This window comes from Alosa alosa, chromosome 12 (assembly GCF_017589495.1).
Source record: "Alosa alosa isolate M-15738 ecotype Scorff River chromosome 12, AALO_Geno_1.1, whole genome shotgun sequence".
Lineage (NCBI taxonomy): Eukaryota > Metazoa > Chordata > Actinopteri > Clupeiformes > Clupeidae > Alosa > Alosa alosa.
In genome coordinates this window covers 18,543,942-18,567,039 of record NC_063200.1, presented here as the reverse complement: position 1 = coordinate 18,567,039, position 23,098 = coordinate 18,543,942, and the positions used below count along the sequence as shown (strand labels likewise).

The window sequence follows — 23,098 nt, the reverse complement described above, 5'->3', positions numbered from 1 at the left end:
ATTAAGAGAAAATACAGGAGGCATTTAAGAGAATATTGCTGCATTGTCCTGTTCCTAACCAAGTTTTTATTGATAACTCTGAACTTTATAATATATGATTCCCCTGTAAATATTAAGTAATAAATTAGTCTAAATTCTGGAGATTTATAATTGCATACTATGCATACCTACTGATAATTCCTCAGCAAAACAATTTATTGCTTCTTATTACAGTGTATTACAATCAACAACCCAACGAGAAAAGCAGCTAGAAGTGCAAAACTTGAATAGTTCAGTAAAAGTTGAGAAAGCACGGGCATTAAGAAACCAGGTTTTTTTTTTAAGTTTGAAAGTAAACCCCTCCCCAAAATAACACTTAAAAACATAAGAATTTATTCTAAATATACTATGCAAACTATAACTTCACTTAGAATATATATGTTATACAAATGTCAAATATAATATGATATAACAAACACTGCACTGGGTAAACTGAATGCCACACATTCTTGAAACATATAGAATATTCCTTACATTCCTTATATTATATTCCTAACATCCATCACAGTCTTCTACAAGCTTTTTCAGTAATATGCATGCAGGATTTGTATAATTACAGATATTTTAAAAGTCATGCCCTTAAATCTTACCCCTTGGATCATAAAGATGTCCCATGCTCTGCTATGTTGATTGCAAGCAGCTGCTAGGCAGACTGAAACTATGTGCACTGAAAAATATGCCAAGACCCCGTCCTAAAGAAGGTGACATGAAATGTGTCTGCTCAAGTTCCTTGAGGCACAAATGGCTACCTCTGACTGCCACATTTCTTCGGTGGCTGCTACATTTATTTTTGGCTGTCCTCTCTGCCTCAACCGAACTCAACATCAAGTTCATTACGGACAGCTGCAATATACAGTTGTGAAATGAGAGACTTCCACAACTCCAGCTGGCTTGATCTCTAAACCACCTGCTGGGCATTTTATGTATTGTCTTGTTATGTTTTCATGTCATGTCAAGTGGATGTGTATGTACCTTGTGTGTTTTCACCTATTCTAGTCTTTGTCTGTCTTATTGTCTTTGGCTGTTTTTGAAATGTTTACTTTTTCATTACATAAAGCATTATAGAGTGAATAACTATATAAAGGTCATTCATCATTATATATATAGTTCAGTGCATAGTGAGATAGTGAAGATATCGAACAGAGCACCTGTGTGTTTACACACCATTTTGTGTGCACACCTCTTTCTCGTTGGGGTGTTAATTTGATGTATTTATATCCACTAGGTTCTATTGTTTTATTTTTGGATGATAACGAATGTAAACTTTTCTTTGTGGATAAAAATAGTAGTTTTTAGTATTGTTAAATGTATTAGATATAACATGTATATGCAAAGATATAACCTTGAGGGCCAGCTCAGTACAATAAAGACCACTGACCATAGACAGACTGTGTTCCAATTTGCATATTTCTGTACATACAGTACCTAATATGAGTGCACAAGTGCATTCAAATTGCATTTTAACACCAGTAATGTTATGTTTAAATGTTGCAATCGTCATTTCTGTTAAGTGCACGGAGTTGGTGTTTGATTTGAGACAACCCTACCCTGTTGAAATTCACACACTATAGTATATAGTATTATAGTATTTACTATATTAAGAGCACATAGCGCACTTCATTAAAGTGTACTGATGTAAGTACGTGGATTGGAACAGAGTCAGAGGCTGTTTCTCAAAGGTAAAGTAGCCACTATTTGAAGGATATTACGTCATCAAGTCCAAAGTACTGTTCCAATGTCAAGCATCCATCAAAGTCTACCAAATTATACCAAGGCCAAAGTCCTTCATTTTGCTGAATTTTCAAGGATGCATGTATGTATCCTCTGTGTGTTCGGAACATCCACAATTCTGTGCGCACATTTATGGAGGATTTAACATCTGTACTAAGGCAGTTCAGCAAAGAAGGCATTTAAGAAGGTTATTTAAACCTTTTCCAATGAGCGTGATTGCGAGCTAGTACACTTTTCTCTTTACAATGGTTGCTGCTCTGTGGTTTATTTTGGCAAATTAATCAAATGTGTATCATTTAATTTATTGATGTGGGTATCATCTGTTCCATTCTGTGTTCCGAATGCTAAGAAAAAGCCTTGCCTCGTCTTTGAAGGACTTGACCTGGCAGGGCTCAGTTCTACCAAGCACGAATCCTCGAGGATCCTCGACTTTGAGAAACAGCCAGAGACTTTCTAATGAGGAGCTATTTTCCATTCACTTGAATAGGAAAATAGCTGCCCAAAGTGGGTTTCAAGATGGCCGCTGAGTGGGGGAACTTGCCTAAAAGGACTTTACCTCTGAAGTTCGCCTACAAAAAGGACCCAAAGCTGCCATCTTTGCCCATATAAGGAGATTCGTCTCTACTTATCTGGACAAATATACTACCCAGATCTCCTTATATGGGCAAAGATGGCAGCTTTTGGGTCCTTTCTGTAGGAAACCCTCAGAGGTCTATTCTTCCACTTGGTTTGTTGTTTGTTGGTTGTTTTTAGACCTTTTAACTGCCAGTTTGTCTTGTTTGCTTGTATGTTCTGTTTTCCATTCTGTACTGTATGTCATGAGGCCTGGTCATTGATTGACCTTATTTGGTTCAGATTTGCCTTTGAATATAATAATCTTGTGTCTGGTCTTTTTGAGTATACTGTATACTGACACTTGGCACTTTTTTCATTAAAAGAAGATTCACTTTAAGCCATGCCGGTTTGCTAGCGGTCCCTTCCCCTAGTTAAATCAGACAGGCTGACTTGGTGCAAGGAAAACACATGCATCTACAACAAGAGCAGTCAGGCAACTGCACACCTTCATCCCTATCACACAATATTGTCCAAAAGGAAACTCCATTATTTTAACGAATTCCAGTCATTTCAACATTCCATTCCAACATTCTGAGGTGGAAATGAGGACCAGATATGGTGTCTCTCTCTCTTATTATATGACACACACTCAAATGAACAAAAAAAACTCCAATCTTTGGAATCTAATTGATCTGATTTCAAATTATTGAGAACTTTCTGTCACAATGGTACACCAAATTTAAATCAGAATCCAGAATCCATCTATTGAGCATGTTACATAAAAAAACAGATATGAAAGGATCCCTCATCCGTGGTTTGCCGACCAAATATTGAATATTGATATGAAATATTGGCCTCCTCTGGGAGAGACCCAATGCTAATACAGTTTAACTCAGTGAGTACAAACTAGTACACAGTACTTCTCCATACTTGCATATAATCACATTGTAACCATAATCCTGGACCTACCCATAACTTTTTTAGATATGTATTAGATGTGTTGCAGCAATTAAAGCAATATGTCTCTTCTATTGCTGATGTGCATCTGGTATTGCAGATCATAAATATCAATAATCGTTGCTTTAAACAACTTTACTCTGAAACTTATGAAACTTATTGTAATAAACTCTGAAACCGAAACTTATTGTGATAAACAGACACAGCAACACCTGCAAACATAGACCCACATACATTGTTTCCTGACTGTTGATGCTGTTTATTGTCAGCTTATAAAGTTTAGGCGAAGTAAGAAGTAACGTTAGGAATCTCTGATCAATGTGATTGGTAAGGCTGGGCCAATGATGTCAAAGTTAGTGCCCGTCGCCATGCAAGTGTTGCAAACGTTTCCCAATCGAGTTACCAGACTCTATTCACGTTCCAAGATACAGACATTGCGCTAAACACTGCTAAAATGTTGTAATACAAATATGCCTAAAGCGGGCACAAGGGAAAATGTAACTACCCGTGTCTTCTTATGATGTCCATTTTAATTTTTTTGTTGCATTTTGTATCCATGTAGACCCTCAGATAGTGTTAGGTTGGTGTGGTGAAAGTTGCTTATTCAGTGGACATCCTATGAACTTCCTGCTATGCTCAGTGAGGAGCATTAAAAGTGCAGATCTGGGCTGCTACAGACCAATTGGATGATGTCTATGCTGTGAGTGTCAGGTAACCAAACTCCATTTATAAACTCTTGATATATTTCCCCTTTGATTTATGTGCCCAAAGTGGGCGGTTAGCCCTACTAGCAGTATCCAGTGTCCAACATAGTATCCAGTATGATAGAATTGAAATATAGCCTAATATAATATACATTTTAGTCTAACAGCCAGGAAGATGACAACACAGTGGTCATAAGTCCAGAGCTAAATGATTTCTTGAATGGACTTGAATGTATTGGCTTTTTTTCTTGGATGGAATGTAAATTATTTCTTGAATGGACTTGTAATGACTTGTATTCTTAGATGGAATGCATTTTATTTCTGTAAATGATTGCAAATAAATGTACGTTTAAGCATACTGTCATATCATGGTAATGTAATTCTCAAGGAATCTACAACTAGGTCTGATACAGTGAATCAAATATGATTACACCATATTGCTCTTAATGAACATCAATCTATGCACACATTTGTCATGCACTTAAAATTGTCATAATCAATAAAGTATTTAAGGGCCTTCTCTCCTACTCTACAAAGGCCCTGAGTGCAGCTATCCTTGGCCTAGAACACTGCCAGTTTTTGGACAGGTTTATATGGATGTATGTATGTATCTTGAAATGGTGACAATTCCAAAGACCTGTCATGTCTGCCAATTCAGTATTGCTTTGGGGAAGTCTTTATGAGCTGCTGAATTAAGCATCTCTAGTGTGTGTGTAACCCCAGTCTACGTATGTAAAGGCCAAGGAAGTGGTACTAGCACAAATCCTTGTCAAAGCCTCAGAAAGTTAACTTAAGTTTACAGCCTAGTCTCAACACATTCCCTTGGCATTTTGGCAACGGGCAGCAGGCCTTTTCAATTTCTTGTCTTTATAGCCTAATAAATAACAAACTCTGGTGCAGTGGTAGTGCAGTAGGCTAATCATTTCCCACTTTCTCCTGGCTAAACACTTTTTTTCTTTAATTTTAAGTTCAAACAAGGTATGGTAAGGTAAGGAGTGGTATGCCTCGCCCTGGTGATATATGAGATAAAAAGTTGTTAAACTATAAAATAAACATTAGGCCTATTACCAACATGACAAAATCTACAATCATTTGACCACCTAGTTTTCCCAATAATAAATAGGCTATATTACCAAGTGACAAAGTAATAAATCTTTAGCTGATGTTTCAATAAGTGAGCCTAATGACTCTTGAATTTCCCCTTGGGGATCAATAAAGTATCTATCTATCTATCTATCTATCTATCTATCTATCTATCTATCTATCTATCTGCCTTTTACCATGCCTCTCACGTTCATGCCACTTACACAACAATTTACTGTAACCAACTAACTCATTCCGAATATTTCATCAATGATCCTGCAGCTATTTAACTAATTAAGAATATTTCAAAGCCTGTGCTATGATCCTACCTCTTGGGACATAACAATGTTTACTGCCAACAGCTGATAGCCTAATTGAACTGTATATTGCTTGGAGCCTGTCCCATAGAAGGTAATGCTTGCTATGTGGTGTGTCTACTCTAATTTCTCATGACGCAGGCTTCTCAGTGACACTCAGCCTTTCACTAGCCTGCTACGTTTTTGCTGTGGCTGCTACATTTATTTCTGACTGTCCTAACTGACTCAAAAAGAAGCTCACATGTGACAGCCGCAACAGGTGCGATTGGACGAAGGTCGGTACTGACGCAGAATGGAAAATGCACTCCGGTGTTGGTGGGGAAAATAATATGAAGGATGATCTGCATATATTCATGGTTCATAAATAGGATCAAAGCTGTCTTCAACTGGAAATACACAAGAATATTAACACATTAAAAGTGTTTTGTTGCATGCCCTAGTTGGAAATGAGATATGAGCAGAGCCATGCATCAGATTAACCTCTAGCCTAATGGAAAACTAAACTCAAGTCAAAGAAGGTCATAGGAGTGTGCAGCAATTTCATGGATAAAATATTAGATCTAGTTTCTTAAGCAAAGTAGAACACCTTATGATAGCCCAAAAGAAATTTCAATATTATAATATTTCATATATTTACATTTTTTTGGAAAGACTTCCGACACTATTACTAAATTTGCTGCAGAAAGTCATCAAATAAAACATTTGTTAATAAGTATATAGATAGATAGATGGATGGACTGATTGAGTGATTGATCAATTTGTTAATTCCCAAAGGGAAATTGCAATGTTGCAGCAATTTATACCTCACAAAAATAAACCACATTCACAAAAAAAACATTCTGTATTATTAATGTATAAATATCTTAAGGCACTTCACATATTACATATTATTATTATTATTATTTAGTCTATATTGTCCATAATGCACAACATAATGACATAGTGTCATAGAGCCAGCATTCAAAGTAATGGCTGTAGTGGGAATCAGGTAGGGGTTTAGAGTTTGGTGGGAATGAGCCGCTGTTTGGTAGGCAGCAGAGTATTTCTGCAAGTACTGTACATCAGATGGACAGACTGCAACAGCATCCCACATTGGAGGTTGTCTAGAGTAAAAATGGGAAGAAAAGAGATAAAGTGAGTGGACAGAGCTAGGTTACCAAATATCATACGATGATGAGGAGCAGCATTTGCAGGCTGAGGTCCTACAACAAGGGAGAGTACAGAGACAAGTTAAGTATTAGACCCAGAGTATTAGACCCAGAAAAGAGAAAGAGAAAAAGAAAACAACAGGTCATATGGCCACTTCAGTATCAATTCCTTAGGATATATAGAAAGAGACAAAGGGATAAACGGAGAGGTTACCCAGCACTGTGTGTGGGTTATACCAGGATAGCAAGGGTTGCCAGATAGAACAGCACTGTACAACTGGCTGGTGACAGCCACAACAAGCCCAGGAATCCAACCACAAAACTGTCGGACACAATAGAGCAGAGAGAGAGTTGGACGTAATAAACTTCCTGGATCATTCATAGGCCCTGCAAGCCAGGAGAGGGGAGGCTAATTCACATGGTTCAGTTGACATTAATGACTGTGATGATAAGTGCTTATTTCATGATCTCAACAACTTCCAAATCACAGGCCTCTTTTGGCATCCCATGTAGCATGTCTATATATAATTTGAGAAATTCATAGTTTGATATGACAGCAATTTGTGTTTGTAGTGGATTCTGGCATGCACAGTGCTTTAATGACCACAGGCCCATAGCCAGCTATGAGCAGGGCTGCAGCCAGGGTTTAAATATATGAGGTCCAGGGCTTTGGGGGGGCATGGGGACCCAGGCTCGAATCCAACCTGCGTTCATATCCCGATCCCACCCCATCTCTCTCTCCCCCACTCACTTCCTGTCTATCTTCACTGTCCTATCCAAATAAAGGCAAAAAACCCCAAAATATAGGCTATGTATACTGCTCAAAAAAATGAAGGGAACACTTAGTTTTCCACCCTTGTTAAAACTAATTTTTTGAAACCTTCCACCCTTTTCTCCATTCTCAAACTACATTCACAGAATGTCTGACAGTTCTTGCAAAATAAAACACTCGCCTCAAGTTTTACTTGTGCTAAGAAACAAACAGTGTCAGAGTACTGATCCAGGGTATTGAAGTGTTCCCTTAATTTTTAAAAAAAAAAAAAATTAAGGGTATATATATATATATGCCTGTCTTTCAGGCTTGTTTTTCATACATTTGTACATTTCTATGTTGTACTGTAGGCCTAGGCCACAAAGAATAGTGGCAACAATTCATCTGCCTGAGAACTAAATTGTTTTGGCCATTTGGCCTGTAAAGTTGGCAACAGCTTCTTGACTGCCAGGATGCCAGTATGTTAGCCTACCCCTCCAGAGGACCATGTGAGATGGCATTGAGGGGGAGCACACAATCACCACTAGTTAATGGCCAACACAAGCTGACTACTATTCAACTGGCACAATCACAGAATAGCAGGGAAGCTGGCTCAGTGAGCTGTGAGATATCTCTTTAACATTTTATAAATTCGATAACAGCCTAATGTGTGAAGTTGTTGTGCATCGCAATCTAATAAAAGAGATTTAGAGCCATGATAATGACACACTGAAACATTATTGACCAGGTCAAAAAGTGCCATCGGTTTCTTTGTGTGATTACTTATTTATGACCGCCGCTAGCGAAGCTAGCGAAGCGGTCATATAGGGATTGTCAAAGTTTTTTTGTTTTTTGTTTTTTTTCCCCCGTCATCTACTTCCTGAATTTTTGGTCAACGATACCCGGGACACCAAACCACCGGGGCACATGAAATTTGGTGGGTATGTAGCCCCACTAGACTTTTACGGGGACGTCCCCGGGGGCCACTCCCCCCCGTGCTGGGCCCCCCGAACCCCAAAAAAAAAGCAGTTTTTCCTAAATAACTACCTGAACCGTGGCACTGAGGATGAAGAATCTTTTATGGTATGTTGGTCTCAAGGGCCCACATCAACCTGGCCCATAATCACTCATTTGTGATTGCAACCCCCCCCGGTAAAAAATGAAAATGCAATATTATTCTGCTTTAATTGCCCCTATCTTCAGTTAAGATGTTCAGAACTGCACCAAATTTTATGTGTATGATTGACCTGGCATTCTCTGGGGGTGTGCCAAGTTTCGTAGAATTTCATCCATGGGGGGGTCTAAAAAAAATTAGGTTATGTGTACATTTAGTGACTGTACACTCATTGGCCTGTAGATGGCGGTGCACACATATACACATGCACACACACACAGGCACCCACATACTATCGGTATTAGAACGGCCGATACATAATTACAAATTCAGTAGGATTAAAAGAAAGCCAAAATAAATATTCATCATCATCATCATGGCTGCATTTCCAGTTTTGGCGATAAGTAGTCGTTTGTCCACTAGATAGCGCATCGTTTCAGTGAGACGTAATTTTGTTGGAAGTTAAAAGTAGGTTGGAAAAACAATGGACGCTTCTTACAAGGACTGTAGTTTACCGCAGAGAACGTCTAATAAGGATAGGAAGATGTTCACATGAAATGTAATTCCCATTTCTTCTTGAAGCCGGATGTTTATCGGGCATGCTTGTTTTTTACTGCAGGTTTGTTAATCTTATAATATCAATAAGGACCTATATGTTACCGATCGCGTTTGGTTAGTGATGGAGGCATATTTGATTGATTGCATTTGTAGAAAACTATAAATGCGGTTATACCAAGCAAATTGATAGCAGCACTGTAATTGTATCTTTCGACTGTCATTTGTTGCACGTGCTACAAAAATCATTCTGTGCAATGGAAGATTTACCAACGTTACACCGGTCTGATACAGTTTTGCCTCATGCGTGAGACTGAGACGCCTGTTTATTTTGTTTTAAGTGCGTGCAGGGTGTGAGAGGGGAATCGATGTGCTTTGATTCCAGCTTGGTAGTTGTAGTCTGTGAAATTAAAAATCACGTGTGTGTGAAGTATCCAAACAATGAAACCTTCATTTCATTATGGCTGCTTTAGCAAAACACCTTAAGCTACTGTGTAGTGGGTCCCATTTAGAAGTGGCTACTTCATTCGCGCTTTCCTTGACTCATGGAGCTGCGTGAATTGTATTACAACTTTTCGCCACGATATGGCAGTTTAAGTCCGCTTGATACTGTAAAGGCGTGAGCCATTGGTGTCCAAAGGAGATTTTATTTGTGTCGCCAGCATAGCCTAGTGACAATTTATGTTGTAAATAGGCCTACCTTATAAGCCTACCTGTAGCTTAGGGAAGCTAACAGCTTTCTTTTAGGATCTAGTTTGTTAGTTACAGTTTTGTCATAACTCCCTGATGCATTTTTGCATTTAGAATAGCCAGAGCGTGGATATCTCAATCGGAAAATTAAACAATATCGGGTGCCTATGGACTAGGCTGGGTGAACCCAGCCTGATCTGCCCGCTATTTATTTTTTGATTTCTTAAAAGATTGAGCTTGGTCTGATGAAAGCCAGACTAGCCATGGCCCTCAGTTACACAATGCAAGGGAACATGAATCAGCCTATATTTGCACGAACAATAACGGACAAAAGCTCTTCAACTTTGGCCCGTTAAAATGTGTATGAACAGTCTAGCGACGCATTTCATCAGGGCCCATTTGAACATGTCAGTTATTTGCACCACTGGTTAGATGTAAAACAGCATTTCGTTTCAGACTACTGTTACTTAATTTGTGCATTAACAATAACGTTTCAGACTACTGTTACTTAATTTGTGCATTGACAATAAAGTATCATGAACTAAAGATGACTAAAATCTTATGTAGAAGAAGAAACATTCACAAAAAATCCATCCATCCAAAAATTACCTTTGTTTTTGATAGCTGTTGAAAACGGCATAGAACTGACAGAGATGTTTTTGTTTATAAATAAATAAATAACATTATGCTGATACCTTTTGCTTTTCCCAAATACAATGTAGCCTACAGGTGTAAGTGACCTTTCATCAATCCAGTTGCAATGGATGAACTGTGATGAACTGCCCTACTTGTGATTGTTTAGAGATTTTAAAGGTTTTATAACAATACATCTTCTTTGGCTATTCTACAATCTATTCACCTTTTCAGCACCAGTAAGCTACTTTCTGTGCAGCCGCACACACACACTCAGGCATGCCAAACAAGCATACACAAAAGTTTCAAGAGTGGAGGATGGACTAAAATATGGAGACAAATTGAAGTGTGATTTCTTTTCGTGGAACGGATGTACAGGACTGAGCGGCGGTCATATTTTGTACCGCTATGCGGTACATCTAGTTTTGTGCAGTGGTTCTCAAAATGTGGGTCGGGCCCCTCTAGTGGGAAATAGAGACATGACAGGTGGGGCGTGATGAACAGGAGGAAATCTTTTTTGTGTGTGTGCCTATCTTTTAGCCTAGAAATCTAGATGCACCCTATCAGCAGCACGTTTGATTACATTTTAATGTGGGTCTGGCTCGTCAGGCTACCTATCTTTAATAATGCCTTTCATTTTTTGACAAGGAAGATCATAGATTCAAAACAAAATAGCCACACACAAACATAGAAGTCAAACAGACCAACATATGAATTTAAATAACATCTGATCCAGCGGACCGAGACAGGAAATGTAATGTGTAACCAAAATGTGAAAGAAAGAAAAATTTAACATTATCATTTTGCTGGGTAGATGGGGCCTGAAAATTCCCCACTTGTGGTGATTGCCAGATAAAGTTTGAGAACCACTGTTTTAGTGGATGTTTAAATCAAGAGTAATGAACTACTTATTTTAAAGATAAACCAAACCACATCAGAGGATGACAGAAAACCTTTTTGTAGCAACATCTTGAGTGATTTGTTTCTGAATTTGGCCAAACAGTTTCTTTGTCCCCGTATGAATGAGCTTTTAAAGTTTCATTCAGAGTGGGCTTTTACACAGTCATAAAGGCTAATATTTTGATTATTTGATTATCCATTTGCGACCATTTTGATGTGCAAGCCAAAAGGAACTTCAGATGTAAACAAATGTGGCTATGCATGCATACCAAATAAGACACAGCAATGTACTTCTGCACCCCACTCCACCAGGTGGTGATGGTGCCAAGGAAAATACACAGCCATATGGGTTTGTATATAACCACACACACAGGGCTGGAAATATGAAAATCGGCTGGTAGCTGTCAAGACACAAAATAATTGAGTGGCTGGTAAATTTCATCAAAAACCTGCAAGTGGCTAAATTTTAACTTTCACCCCTGCACACACGGGATCATAACCATTATGTTCTGGACCTTGAAGTTTAATTGGATACCCCTGGTCTGTAACTAACCCAAGTTTCATGTCACATGTTGATCATTGAACTTGCAAGGTTGCATTGTACAAAAATGAATCCACTCTAATAAACTTTATAGACCGAGTACTCTTTTGTTGCTTGAATCAGTAGACAGACTATTTGGTTAAAAACAAGGATAAAGTAATTTGAAAAGGGCACCGATTTCCCAGATTGACAGTAATGTCTTATGTTCATTAAAGGGGAGCATTAACATGCAGAAATTACATCCTGCCAGAATAGTTAGTGTTGGTGAATAGCCATACCATGCCAATTTTGGGTCCATTTGTATCAGTAGCAAACTTTTATGCCGCTTTCACTTTCACAAGCTTCTGTGCTCTGATCTTTCATACAAATTTTTCCACAAGCATTTTAAAGCTTTCCAAAAGTGTATAGTAATCACTCATGCTAGAGATGTGAGGTTCTGGCCTTCATTGAGAATGCCTTTTTCTTTACTTTGAATTTCCTGAAAACACATGACACAAGGAATCCTGGTATACTGAATGAAGTGGAAAATGTTTTTAACTGGTAATTGGGAGGTTTCAGCCAAGAAGTATTTATATTTGCCAACTGCACTACTCAAGTTCCCCCCACTACTGGAACTTGTAGAAGTGGTGTGTGTGTGTGTGTGTGTGTGTGTGTGTGTGTATGTATGTACACACATCTCTAAACTACATCTGCCAAACATCATATTTAAAACCAAAAGGTCAAGGCTAGGTCCTGGACCTGCCTTGACCTTTTCTGCCTTAAAAACAATGGCAGACACACAGGATCAAACACATTAAACGCATCAGTATGGTACCCTCGATTTAATGATCCCTTTATCCAAAACCTCAGAAAATTAAAACAGAAACAAAAAGGTCACTTTCTGAATACAGATTTAAGAACATAAGGTAAGCTCAAACGCTACAACACCTTCAACAGAGCACAAGAGGACATACAAGGAGGGAAAAAAAACAACACAATTGCTAAAAATCCTCACTATGTACAAAGCGTGTCTTCCATCTCCAGAGGACAACTGAAAATCAGGGCCTTTATCATGAAAAATACGCGAAGACTGATTCGTTAGGGAATAGGAATCCACAAGCTGCCTTCAAATGGTAGTCACTCTCGCTGTCAGCTTGTCCACCTGTAACAGAAAACGAAAAAAAGACATACGTCAGAGGCTTCGATCAGTCACCCAGGACTAATTGAAGTTTTTCTTTAAAAGAAAAAAACTTCATCTCCTTGTTTGACTGTTCACTTCTTGAGCTGCCACTTTAAGCTACGAAAGATGTACTTCACCAGATTAAAGATCATATGTACAACTTTCAGTTATTCAGGAGGAAAGAAAGCAAGGAGAACAAAAGAACAGCCAGCAAAAGCTTCCGCTCCTCTGCTATGGTGGTTAACATCACCATAAAGGAGTGCATCTGATCACTTACACTGATACGGACTTCTCAATCAGTTTAGGGACATTTCAAACCAATTGGACCCCTCGAGGTTGGTTCTAAGGGTAGATTTTCCGGTCAGCTTTTTTTGGCTCAGTAATGTGCGTTTACATATGATCTTTAAAATGTATTATTACCGCTTTAAAAAAAATTAAATCACAAAAAAAAGGCTCGTGATGTATCATTTGGAGTTCTCTAGGGGCTCTAAAGAAAAAGCAAGCATTATGAGTTTATGCAATTTTACAGGGGGATTATTTAAGGAAATCAAAACAAAGGAAATTAAAAACCTCTGAAGTTCCAGAACTGAAATACAAGGACACTAAAATAAAACAGAGAAGAGCAGAATAAAAATATGACATCTTGAAATCACTCTTTAGATTTCATTATTTAAAAGCCCTGTAAGAGACCCATTTCAAAAAATTGTTAACAAAAACATCCACAACAACTTTAAGGAAAATTTGTTGAAAAGAGAAGTCACTTCCTTTCTCAGTTTATGCTGTTTTTTGGTTGTGTGTGCTTTCTTTGTCTGTCTGTCTGTTTGTTTTTTATTAACGCTGGTACAGGAAGGTTGAAGAGACCATACCACAGGACAGCGTTTTCTTGTGCATGCCTGGCTCTCTGCCCGCTATGTGCGACGCCCAGAGATTTGTGGTCAGGTGACACACGGCCTGCAATGAAGTTCCCGCTGGCAGGTACAAACAAGGTACAATATCAGAATTAGGAAAGGAGAGGAGAAATAAGGATAGGTCCTTACTCTGTGCCCATTAGCAGTACGTTACCTGTTAACAATGCTATCAAGTCTCTATGCTCTATCCTTATGATCACCTGTTAAAAAGCAGGAGGAAAAGACCAAGAAAACAAAAACAACACGGAAAGGAAATCTACAGAAAAACGCTTACGTTTTCCTGAAAGCTTTCAAAATAAGTGAACATTAAAAAAGGAAACTTGAGGCAAACCTCTAAACCAGCATTAGCAATTAAAGATCTATAGACATTTCAGTTTAATTTTGGCATTGGGAATAGAAATGTGATGTAAAGCTTGTCTCATAATTTCCAATTGTTTATACGTGTCTATTGATCTTTAAATCTTTGTGGTCAGGCCAAAGCTACAGCTTAGTTCAGGATCTTACCAAGGGAAATAAAATGATCTAAGCAGGTCTAGACAATCCCTCAGTATGGCTGGTAGTTGTTCTGGTGATTACCGCCTTCTCGTGATGCCTTGCCATAGCTGCTTTGCTGCCCTGGAGGAACACATTTAAACTTCAAAGTCAGACAAACCAAGAGACACTCAGAGTCCAAGGTTCATCATGAAATGCAGAACCTTGCAGCTTTCCAATTACAATCCACATAACCATGGTATCAACCAGAGAACAAATTAATTGATATTAATAAACCAAACAATGGCAATTAAACATATGCACACATACATTTTTGCTTTCTATAACAGTTAACAGTGACGCTATATTTCAAAAAACATATTAAAGTATTTATCAAGTGCTTACCACTGTAGTCATCGTAACCCTGGCCATATCCATAATTCTGATAGTTATAGCCGGAGTAATCATAGCCCGTATAGCCATTGTACCCCTGACTGTATCCATCGCCGTAGCTTCCGTAGTTCTGGCCATAATAGTTACCATAGCCTTGATTGTAATTTTGACCTTCGTACAGAGAAGAAAGGGTCAGTTTCAGAAACACTTCAGGTCCCTTTGCTTCTCACCCACCCAGTATTTCACAGCCAAAGGAATTACCGCCCCTTGCATTTGTAAATATGTAGGCAAGCAAAATAGAGCTGCACAAGTAATCAATTTTTAAACACAATCCCAATTTTAACTGAAGCAATTAGGTTATCGCAAAGAATACTAATAATTATGCAGCTCGCAAATGTCCAAATGGTTACGTCTATGGTTTCTATATACACATCATCCTCCTTGTGTGACAGACAGTGAAGCTCACCTAACAGGGGTGTTGTGGTTCTCATGCACTACTCAGAAGCGGCCCAACAAAGAATATTGATTGACAACATAACTGAACCTTGACGTCGCATATCAAAATACAAATCGCAATATCTGTCAGAAAAATCACAATTAGATATTTCCCCAAATCGTGCAGCCCTAAAGCATAACAAAAGCGTTTGCTCTAAAATAAGCAATTAGCCCATTTCACACTTACATGTTGCCAGCGTATAAACCAAATTCCACTGAAATTTGAAAGCTATCGCTGCTTGCCAGCGGTCCACTGTCAACAAACAGATTCATTAAAAATGTAGCACTATTTCAAACCTTCTTTGTCAAGTTTGCCGAGATTTAGGTTTGAAGGTGTAAACAGTGTTGTAGAAAGTCACTCTTCTACAGCACAGTCTACAGGAATGACAAGATGCTTTACCCAGGGTTCCCACTTATTTATACTGAAAAACTTTCAAAACCTTTCCATTGACTTTTCAAGTACAAAATTGCTTACTGTATGCCACAGATTGGGGGCAATTATGGAAAGTATAAAATGTGTTTTCACCCCACCATTTTATATCTTTGCAGAGAAATCCGAGTTGATGTATGACAATAAAATTTCATGACTTTTCCCAAACTTTCAATGGAGTTGACTGAATTACATAATTTTTTAATGCCTATAAAATGGGATTTTACAATTCCGTGACTTTTCCTTGTTTTTCATGACCGTGGGAACCCTGTTTACCCTGCCACGGTATCATTCACTGGAGTTCAACAAGCTATTGTGAAATGGGCTAATTGAGGTGGGGAAGAAAGACCAAGGCGGTCAATACTCTACCTCCACCTCTACCACGCCCCCGGAAACCACCTCCTCTGCCGCCGCCGTAGCCGCCTCTGCCTTCCGCCCGGTTCTGTTGTTTCCTGTAGACTTCTTTGGGCTGTGCCACCTTGATTTCACACTGAAGATCAAAGAGAATCAATGGTTAAAGTAAATATAGGGTTCACTGATAGAAATTCGGGTGCATTGAATGCGGTTTAAATTGGGATGCTGTTCATTGTCTCCATACATAGATAGACCAAAGTGGGGATGCGTCAATCCTATACTCAGGAACAGTATCGCTCTGATTAAATTAATGGATCAGTGATAGAAAAAAAAAAATGGGTAAAACATCTATTTTAGAACATTTGGCCTGCAAATACAGGGTCTAGGGTGAGCTTGTGGGGCCCAGGTTTAATTGAATGTTGAATAGAGGCACTGTTTATGTGAATATTTATGTGGACTTTTTGCATCTTAGCAATGCATAGGAATAATAAACCACCTTTGCAGAAATGTGCAATTGTGGCTGAGCCATATATTGTTAGGAATACTACACTGAGCCCATTGCTGTCTTTCCAGCATGCATCTAGGCAAATGTATTCATAACTGCTTGGTTGCTTTAATAGATGGGAAAATACTTTATCGGAATGTTATTGGTATTAGTAGATACTCAGGGTTGTGATATCACAATCGGGCATGAGAAAGTGGTATTGTGCCATCCCTATTTCAATGCAAATGCCATATGAACATTTCTTGACATACATGCTAGGGGTTGGCAGCAAAAAAGATTAAGGGCAGGCTACCACACTTCACTGAGAAGGTGAAAATTGTGCAAAGTGCTAGGGTATCCCTCCTACCTTTCCTGGTCCGACTTCATGGTATCTGTTCTCCAGGAGCTTCTGAACGGGTTCTTCTTCCACAAAGGTCACAAAGCAGAATCCTCTCCTTTCATTTGTTTTGGCATCGACAGGAAGTTCAATATTTTCTATCTATGAAGGTGACAATAGGGCCATAAATTCACATAACCCCTTCATAAAGTTCACCATAGAGCCATCAGTTCACACAAACCATTTACAAAGTCCTTCACTATTTCTAGCATATCTACAAAAAACAATAGTTAATTTCACATTGGGTCATTCCACGTCAATTCAACCAGGGCCCATGCACTTAGGTCTCAAAAAAATCTGAAAAAATGACCAGGTGTACCCATGTTATCCAGGAGACACACTGTAAAATTACTCTTATGTAATATCAATACTTTCTTGAATTTCCCCTGGGGATCAATAAAGAAAGTATCTATCTATCTATCTATCTATCTATCTATCTATCTATCTATCTATCTACTTTCCAAGATACAGCCAGTTTTACAGGGGGAGGGGGGTGTCGATTTTGTTCGGACTCTTTTTTTTGTCAAAGTTCACAAGCCCACAGCGCAAGAACTAAACCATGTAGGAGGCTCAAAATTTGCATGCTGGTACATAAATAGGAATAGTATGTTGCAAATAGTCACATTTGGTCTGGATGATCCTGCATGGTCATAGCTGTCCCCCAAAGTTGATCAAAATGTTATTGGAGTTTTTGGCTGGGCTCTGTTTAGGCCTTCAGAAGACATATTTGTACTCAACATAGGCTCTTGATTTATTTTCCTCATTGAGATAAGTAGAAACACTCACAAAAAACAATGAACAGAAAATAAATTCCTTCAGGGTCTGAACAGCAGACATTACAAGTCTGAAAAATCATTTTGGTTCTCATTTTCAGTGCACCCAAACACCTTGTGGGAATATGCAAGATTTTGCTACTACATACTATTCCTATTTATGTACCAGAATGCAACATTTGAGCCTCCTACATGGTTTAGTTCTTGCGCTGTGGGCTTTTTGACCCCCCCCCCCCTGTAAAACTGGCTGTATCTTGGAAAGTATTGATCATAGATAAGAGTAATTTTACAGTGTGTCTCCTGGATAACATGTACACCTGGTAATTTCTTCAGAATTTTTTGAGACCTAAGTGCGTGGGCCCTGGTTTAATTGACGTGGAATGACCCCAATTTCAAACTTGACATTACATTTCCAAGGTTTTCAACCCTTCAGTCGTCCAGCCCATTCATAAATCCCACGTTGAGTTTACCAAGCACTAAAGCAAATGCAACATCTTATGCAAGACATTGCCATAAACAATTGCAACGTACCTCTCCATACGTCCCGAAGTATTCCCTGATTTGGTCCTCTGTTGTCTCTGGGCTGAGTCCACCAACAAAGACCTTCTTAGGAGGTTCCTTCCCCTTCATGGCTTTGGCTCGCTTGGGATCAATGAGCTTCCCATCCAACTTGTGCTCCTTCAGCTCCAAAACCTACATGAAGTAAGACTGTCAGTGAGCTGTTATTGGAGACAAACAACTTAAAACCAAAGCTAAAATCAGAATAATTCAGTTATGCACAGAACAGTCAATGTTGTCTGATAAAAAAAATAAAACGAAAACCATTACCTGAAAGAACATATTGGCTTACTTACTCTTTCAACACTCTCTGCATCTTTGAAGAGTACGAATCCGAAACCCCGTGACCGTCCGGTCACTGCATCTGTTTTGATCGTGCAGTCCAGTACTTCTCCGAATTTAGAAAGATAATCTTTGAGGTCTTTCTTGCTGGTGTCCCAGCTGAGGCCACCAATAAACATTTTCCTGGAAATAAAAAAATGTTAGTTATTAGCACACGTATTTCAAGGGCATGCATGCATATGTGAAGCGCGCGACAACTCAACATCTGCACAAACAGAACCAAACTAGCCACGTCAGTGAGCAAGTCTTGCTGAGGGCTTGCTAACGAGGTCAACTAATGTTAGCCTCCATGTTAACAAACTATTGACTAGAATGTATGCCACCACAACACCTAAAAGCAAGAACACAAGCACAATCACGTCTCTAACTCAAGGCAATGACACCACAGAGGTCTGGGTGTAGGTGATGAATGCAAATTTGCAAGCACCAATGTTGCGTTCACCTTGCCTGACAACGACATAACGCCGGAATGCTAGCTTTCAAAATGTAGCACTTTTTGGGTTCACTACCAGGTAGGTTTCAGCAGACTCCTTATAATGGTAGTAGTGAGTTAGCAATCGCAGCTACCTCCAACTTTCAAACCACAGTAACTAACATTAAATTAACTAAGAAAACCACAAACACGCTGTGATTTCCTATGTAACGTAACGATACTGGCATTATCAGTATAAGATAGCTTAGCTAACACAATCCTCGTAAGCTAGTTGGCTAACTTCCTCAACTACGCAGGCTGCTAATTAGCATGTGAACGATAGTTAACGCTATTCATTTAACGTTACACCATTAACACCAATGTATGCTATATAAGAGATACACATACATGCAATTGCCAAACACAGGAAAATACAACTGTATATAAAATAGCGCCAATGTCTAGATGACATGTAACTTAACTAAAGAAATAAAAGCTGCAGGCCAATCTAAGACTAGCTAACAGTTGCTATGGTTGCTAACCTAGCATAAAAATACAGGATACCTACCCGTCATCCTGCTGATTTTTACTTGCATTTATTTTAGATCCCTCTGGACACTCGTCTGAGGTGAAATCAGTCAGACCATCTGTCTCCATTACGCCTGCTGTCTTAATGAAAGTATATTAATATAACTATGAAAAACCGGGAAAATCTAATCCCCTCAAGTGCTTTCAGCTCGCCGCGTTTAATAAAATGGCTGCCTACAAAGGCCGTGATGTCATTCAACCAGAGATTCAACTACAAAAATGAAGGGGCGTGGCGATAGACTACGGAAAGCGAAAGAGAAGCCCCTGCTGGCTGCAGCTTGCAGGGGCGTACTTGAAGCGAAAAAGAGAATTCACTTTCCTCCTGATACCCCCCTCCTTCAACCTATGGTCTATGGAGGTTATTGAACCAGGCCGCCATACAACAACTGTAAACTAATCATGATATGCAGCTAGTGTCAGATGTATGTGCTCGTGTCAGATGTAGTTCTCCTATGTACCCACTGTAAGGAAATCTCTGGGTATGACTAATTCAGCCCAATAACAAACCCATCTTCTTGATTTACCAGATGGGTTGGCAAAAACAATGGTGTTTCATTTATTTATTAAGCAAGTATTTCAAGCTCATTTAAAGCGGTCATGCTGCAGGAAATGTGACAAACGATGGCCCAGGTGGGTTTGCATATAGTGGGGCTGTTAAGCTTAACGATCTTGCTTTTTATGAAAGAAGCATGAAACTTTCAGTGTTCGATCTTGATGACCTAAGCTTTGATTTTAGATCTGGAGGCATTCTCAGTCTGACCTCTGAGGTCAGATAGAGGTCACTCACTGACCTCTGTAATATGTTGTGACACTACAGGTGAATAGGGTAAACATTTTAAATAATAGATATCACCATGAAACTTTCTCAGTTGATTACTCATGTTAAGCTAAGAAAAAAATGTATTGAAAGTTTCTTTATAAATATGCAAATTAAGCCGTATCTCATTACAAATTCACTAATTTTCATACATTTTAAAAAACAAAATCAGATTGTCTGATAAAGCCAGGCTCACAATATATATATTTTTTATTTTGTTGTCATATGAGATGGGAAAAGAATTACTGAGGGGTTTATGGACAACTAGTTCTATTATCCTGTAATTCACCTGTACCACTATGATATTACATTTTTCGGCCCGAGATTAGAAATGGGCGTATCTTGGGATCTAAATGTGATAGAAATGTAAACTAAATATGTTTTTCCATGTTTCTGGGCATGAGAAACTCAGATAGCATTGATAACACTCTAAGAGGTCAACATCATTAAGTGCAGTGAAGATCACTGACAAAAGATCCAATGTTTGGGCAAATCCAAGTACAAAAGGTATCATTTCACCAAACAATTCCATATAAATACGGACATGACAAAAATGTAGCCCTAGGCTACTTGAACTTGAGCTCCTACCAATGTAACATTGAACAGGTAACATATCAGCATTCTAAAATAGTACAGTGAAAGTTGTTGTAGAGGCCTTAGCTTTTGGTGATGATTTTTAAATGGACTTCAAGAAAAGATTCAATGCAATTGAAGAACTGAGTCTGCTGTTTATCGCTCTGTACTGTTGGACAGTCAAAGGAGAAAGTGAGAGAGAGAGAACAGCACACAACCTTTTAGGTTCCCAAGTGCCGGAACTTCTGAAACCACACCCAGGCCACACCCATTGCCCCACCTTGTACCCCAGAACTGTGGGAAAATAAGATCCCGTTTGCATGTTTATTTTTTAAACAGTGCGCCCAGGGGTGTGGCGATTAACAACCTAGGGAGTGGCCTGGCGCATTGTCTAAAAATCGCTATTGTGCACCTGAAACATAATTAGAATAAAAATATTACGAAATACATATCACAATGCATTTGCAAATTGGTAATGATGGTTAAAAAATTATTAGGCGAGAGCACAGCTGAAGACGCACTATCACAAGATATAACTCCTCTGCAGGATAAACGTTGTTTCAAACGTTATTTTATTCAGTCATTTGAAAAATATTAGGGTAAGTGTTGCTTTTTCCAGCCTATGTTTTCGATGGTAACCCATTGTCAGTCAATAGTGAAAGTAACTTACGTTGCGTATAACTGTCTTGTCATTGACTGACACCATGGTGAAGTTAGTTTCACTTTGCCAATGAGTTCAAATAATAGACGAGTGCAAACCATAGAAGCAAACGCGTAAAGGCTATGCTAGGTTTTAGTAAAGCAAAAAAAGTTTAGTGGAATGACATTTCCATACGGTCTCGCAAGCAGACTCCTTCAAATGCGCCGCTGACTGTCAAAATACCGATGCATTCTTTGACGTCGAGCTTTGCGCCGTTAAAGGGAATGACAGATGTCATTCTCATTGGTTTAAATGATGTTACGCCCCAAACACACCCATGACTGATTAAGAAACCTAGGAACACCTTGTTGCCTCATGCGCTCGACGTTTGATAACGAAAACACTCCCAATGTGGACTGGACATCCTACTAAATTTGAATAAGAAATTTGACAAGTGACGATGCTCTTTAAGACTGTCATGATAGGGCCCTTGGAGTGCTATCAATGCTATAGATGAGTTCCTTTGTACTTGGAATTGCCCAATCATTGGATCTTTTGCCAGTGATCTTCACTGCACTTAATGATGTTGACCTCTTAGAGTGCTATCAATGCTATCTGAGTTTCTCATGCCCAGAAACATGGGAAAACATATTTCGTTTACATTTCTATCACATTTATATCCTAAGATACACCCATTTCTAATTTCGGGCCTAGATATTTCATATCACAGAGGTACAGGTGAATTACAGGATAATAGAAGTAGATGTCCATAAACCCCTCAGTAATTCTTTTCCCATCTCATTTGACAACAAAATGAAAATAATATTTTGAGCCTGGCTTTATCAGACAATCTGATTTTGTTTTTTAAAATGTATGCAAATTAATGCATTTTTATGAGATAAGGCCGAGTTTGCATATTTAAACATTAAAATGTAAAAAACTTTCAATACATTATATACTATTTATATTCACCTGTAGTGTCACAACATATTACAGAGGTCAGTGACCTCTATCTGACCTCAGAGGTCAAACTTAGAATGCCTCCAGATCTTAAATTAAAGCTTAGGTCATCAAGAACAAACCCTGAAAGTTTCTTCTTCCATAAAAAGCAAGATTGTCCCTATTTTAAGAGCTTAACAGCCCCACTAATAGGCCTATTACACAAAAAGTCTTCAGAGGAGGATGCACCTTCTTCCCATTTGAAAGTGAGGGACATCAGAATTTAAATGCTGCATGGGATTTTGTGCTCCACTGAGTTGGCTGCATGCAACAAATTGTCAGTATTTATAAAGCTATCTTGTTAGTGCCGAGACCCTAAGATGACAGGAGCAAAATAAATGTTTTAAGTTTCTGAAGCGCACAGGAAAGTTTCTTTCCTTACAAACAATACTTTTTTATGAATTATTTGGAACTTATATGCAGGAAATGCAATATGTTGGACCTTTAAAAAACTGTATTGCACTACATAGTAGCATACTGCACTTCACACCAGAAACTAAAAAAATGTTGCTCAAATCAAAGTTTTTTTTACTTTTAGTAGGTCAACAACAACAGCAGGAGGCGCTGCAGGCCATGGACTCTGGTAG

At 38.7% G+C, this 23,098-nt stretch overlaps 1 protein-coding gene across 4 annotated transcripts; it reads right to left on the bottom strand.

Moving 5' to 3' along the window:
• Positions 1–12,524: 12,524 nt before the first annotated feature.
• hnrnpdl (heterogeneous nuclear ribonucleoprotein D-like) lies at positions 12,525–19,673 on the bottom strand. 4 transcript variants are annotated; one of them, XR_007195237.1, is made up of 10 exons: positions 19,463–19,673; positions 18,437–18,605; positions 18,114–18,275; positions 16,780–16,911; positions 15,944–16,064; positions 14,662–14,820; positions 14,290–14,400; positions 13,744–13,845; positions 13,448–13,479; positions 12,525–12,859 (listed from the first exon to the last, which is right to left on the bottom strand). XR_007195237.1 is itself a non-coding variant. In XM_048258684.1 (8 exons), exons 1-7 carry the CDS (start codon positions 19,549–19,551, stop codon positions 14,330–14,332), a joined length of 903 nt encoding a protein of 300 aa, XP_048114641.1. In that variant the 5' UTR covers positions 19,552–19,673; the 3' UTR covers positions 12,525–12,859; positions 14,290–14,329. The 4 variants fall into 4 exon arrangements, 2 of the variants coding, with proteins under 2 accessions (XP_048114641.1, XP_048114643.1); XR_007195236.1 differs by lacking the exon at positions 13,448–13,479; XM_048258684.1 differs by lacking the exons at positions 13,448–13,479; positions 13,744–13,845.
• Between the last annotated feature and the right edge of the window lie 3,425 nt (positions 19,674–23,098).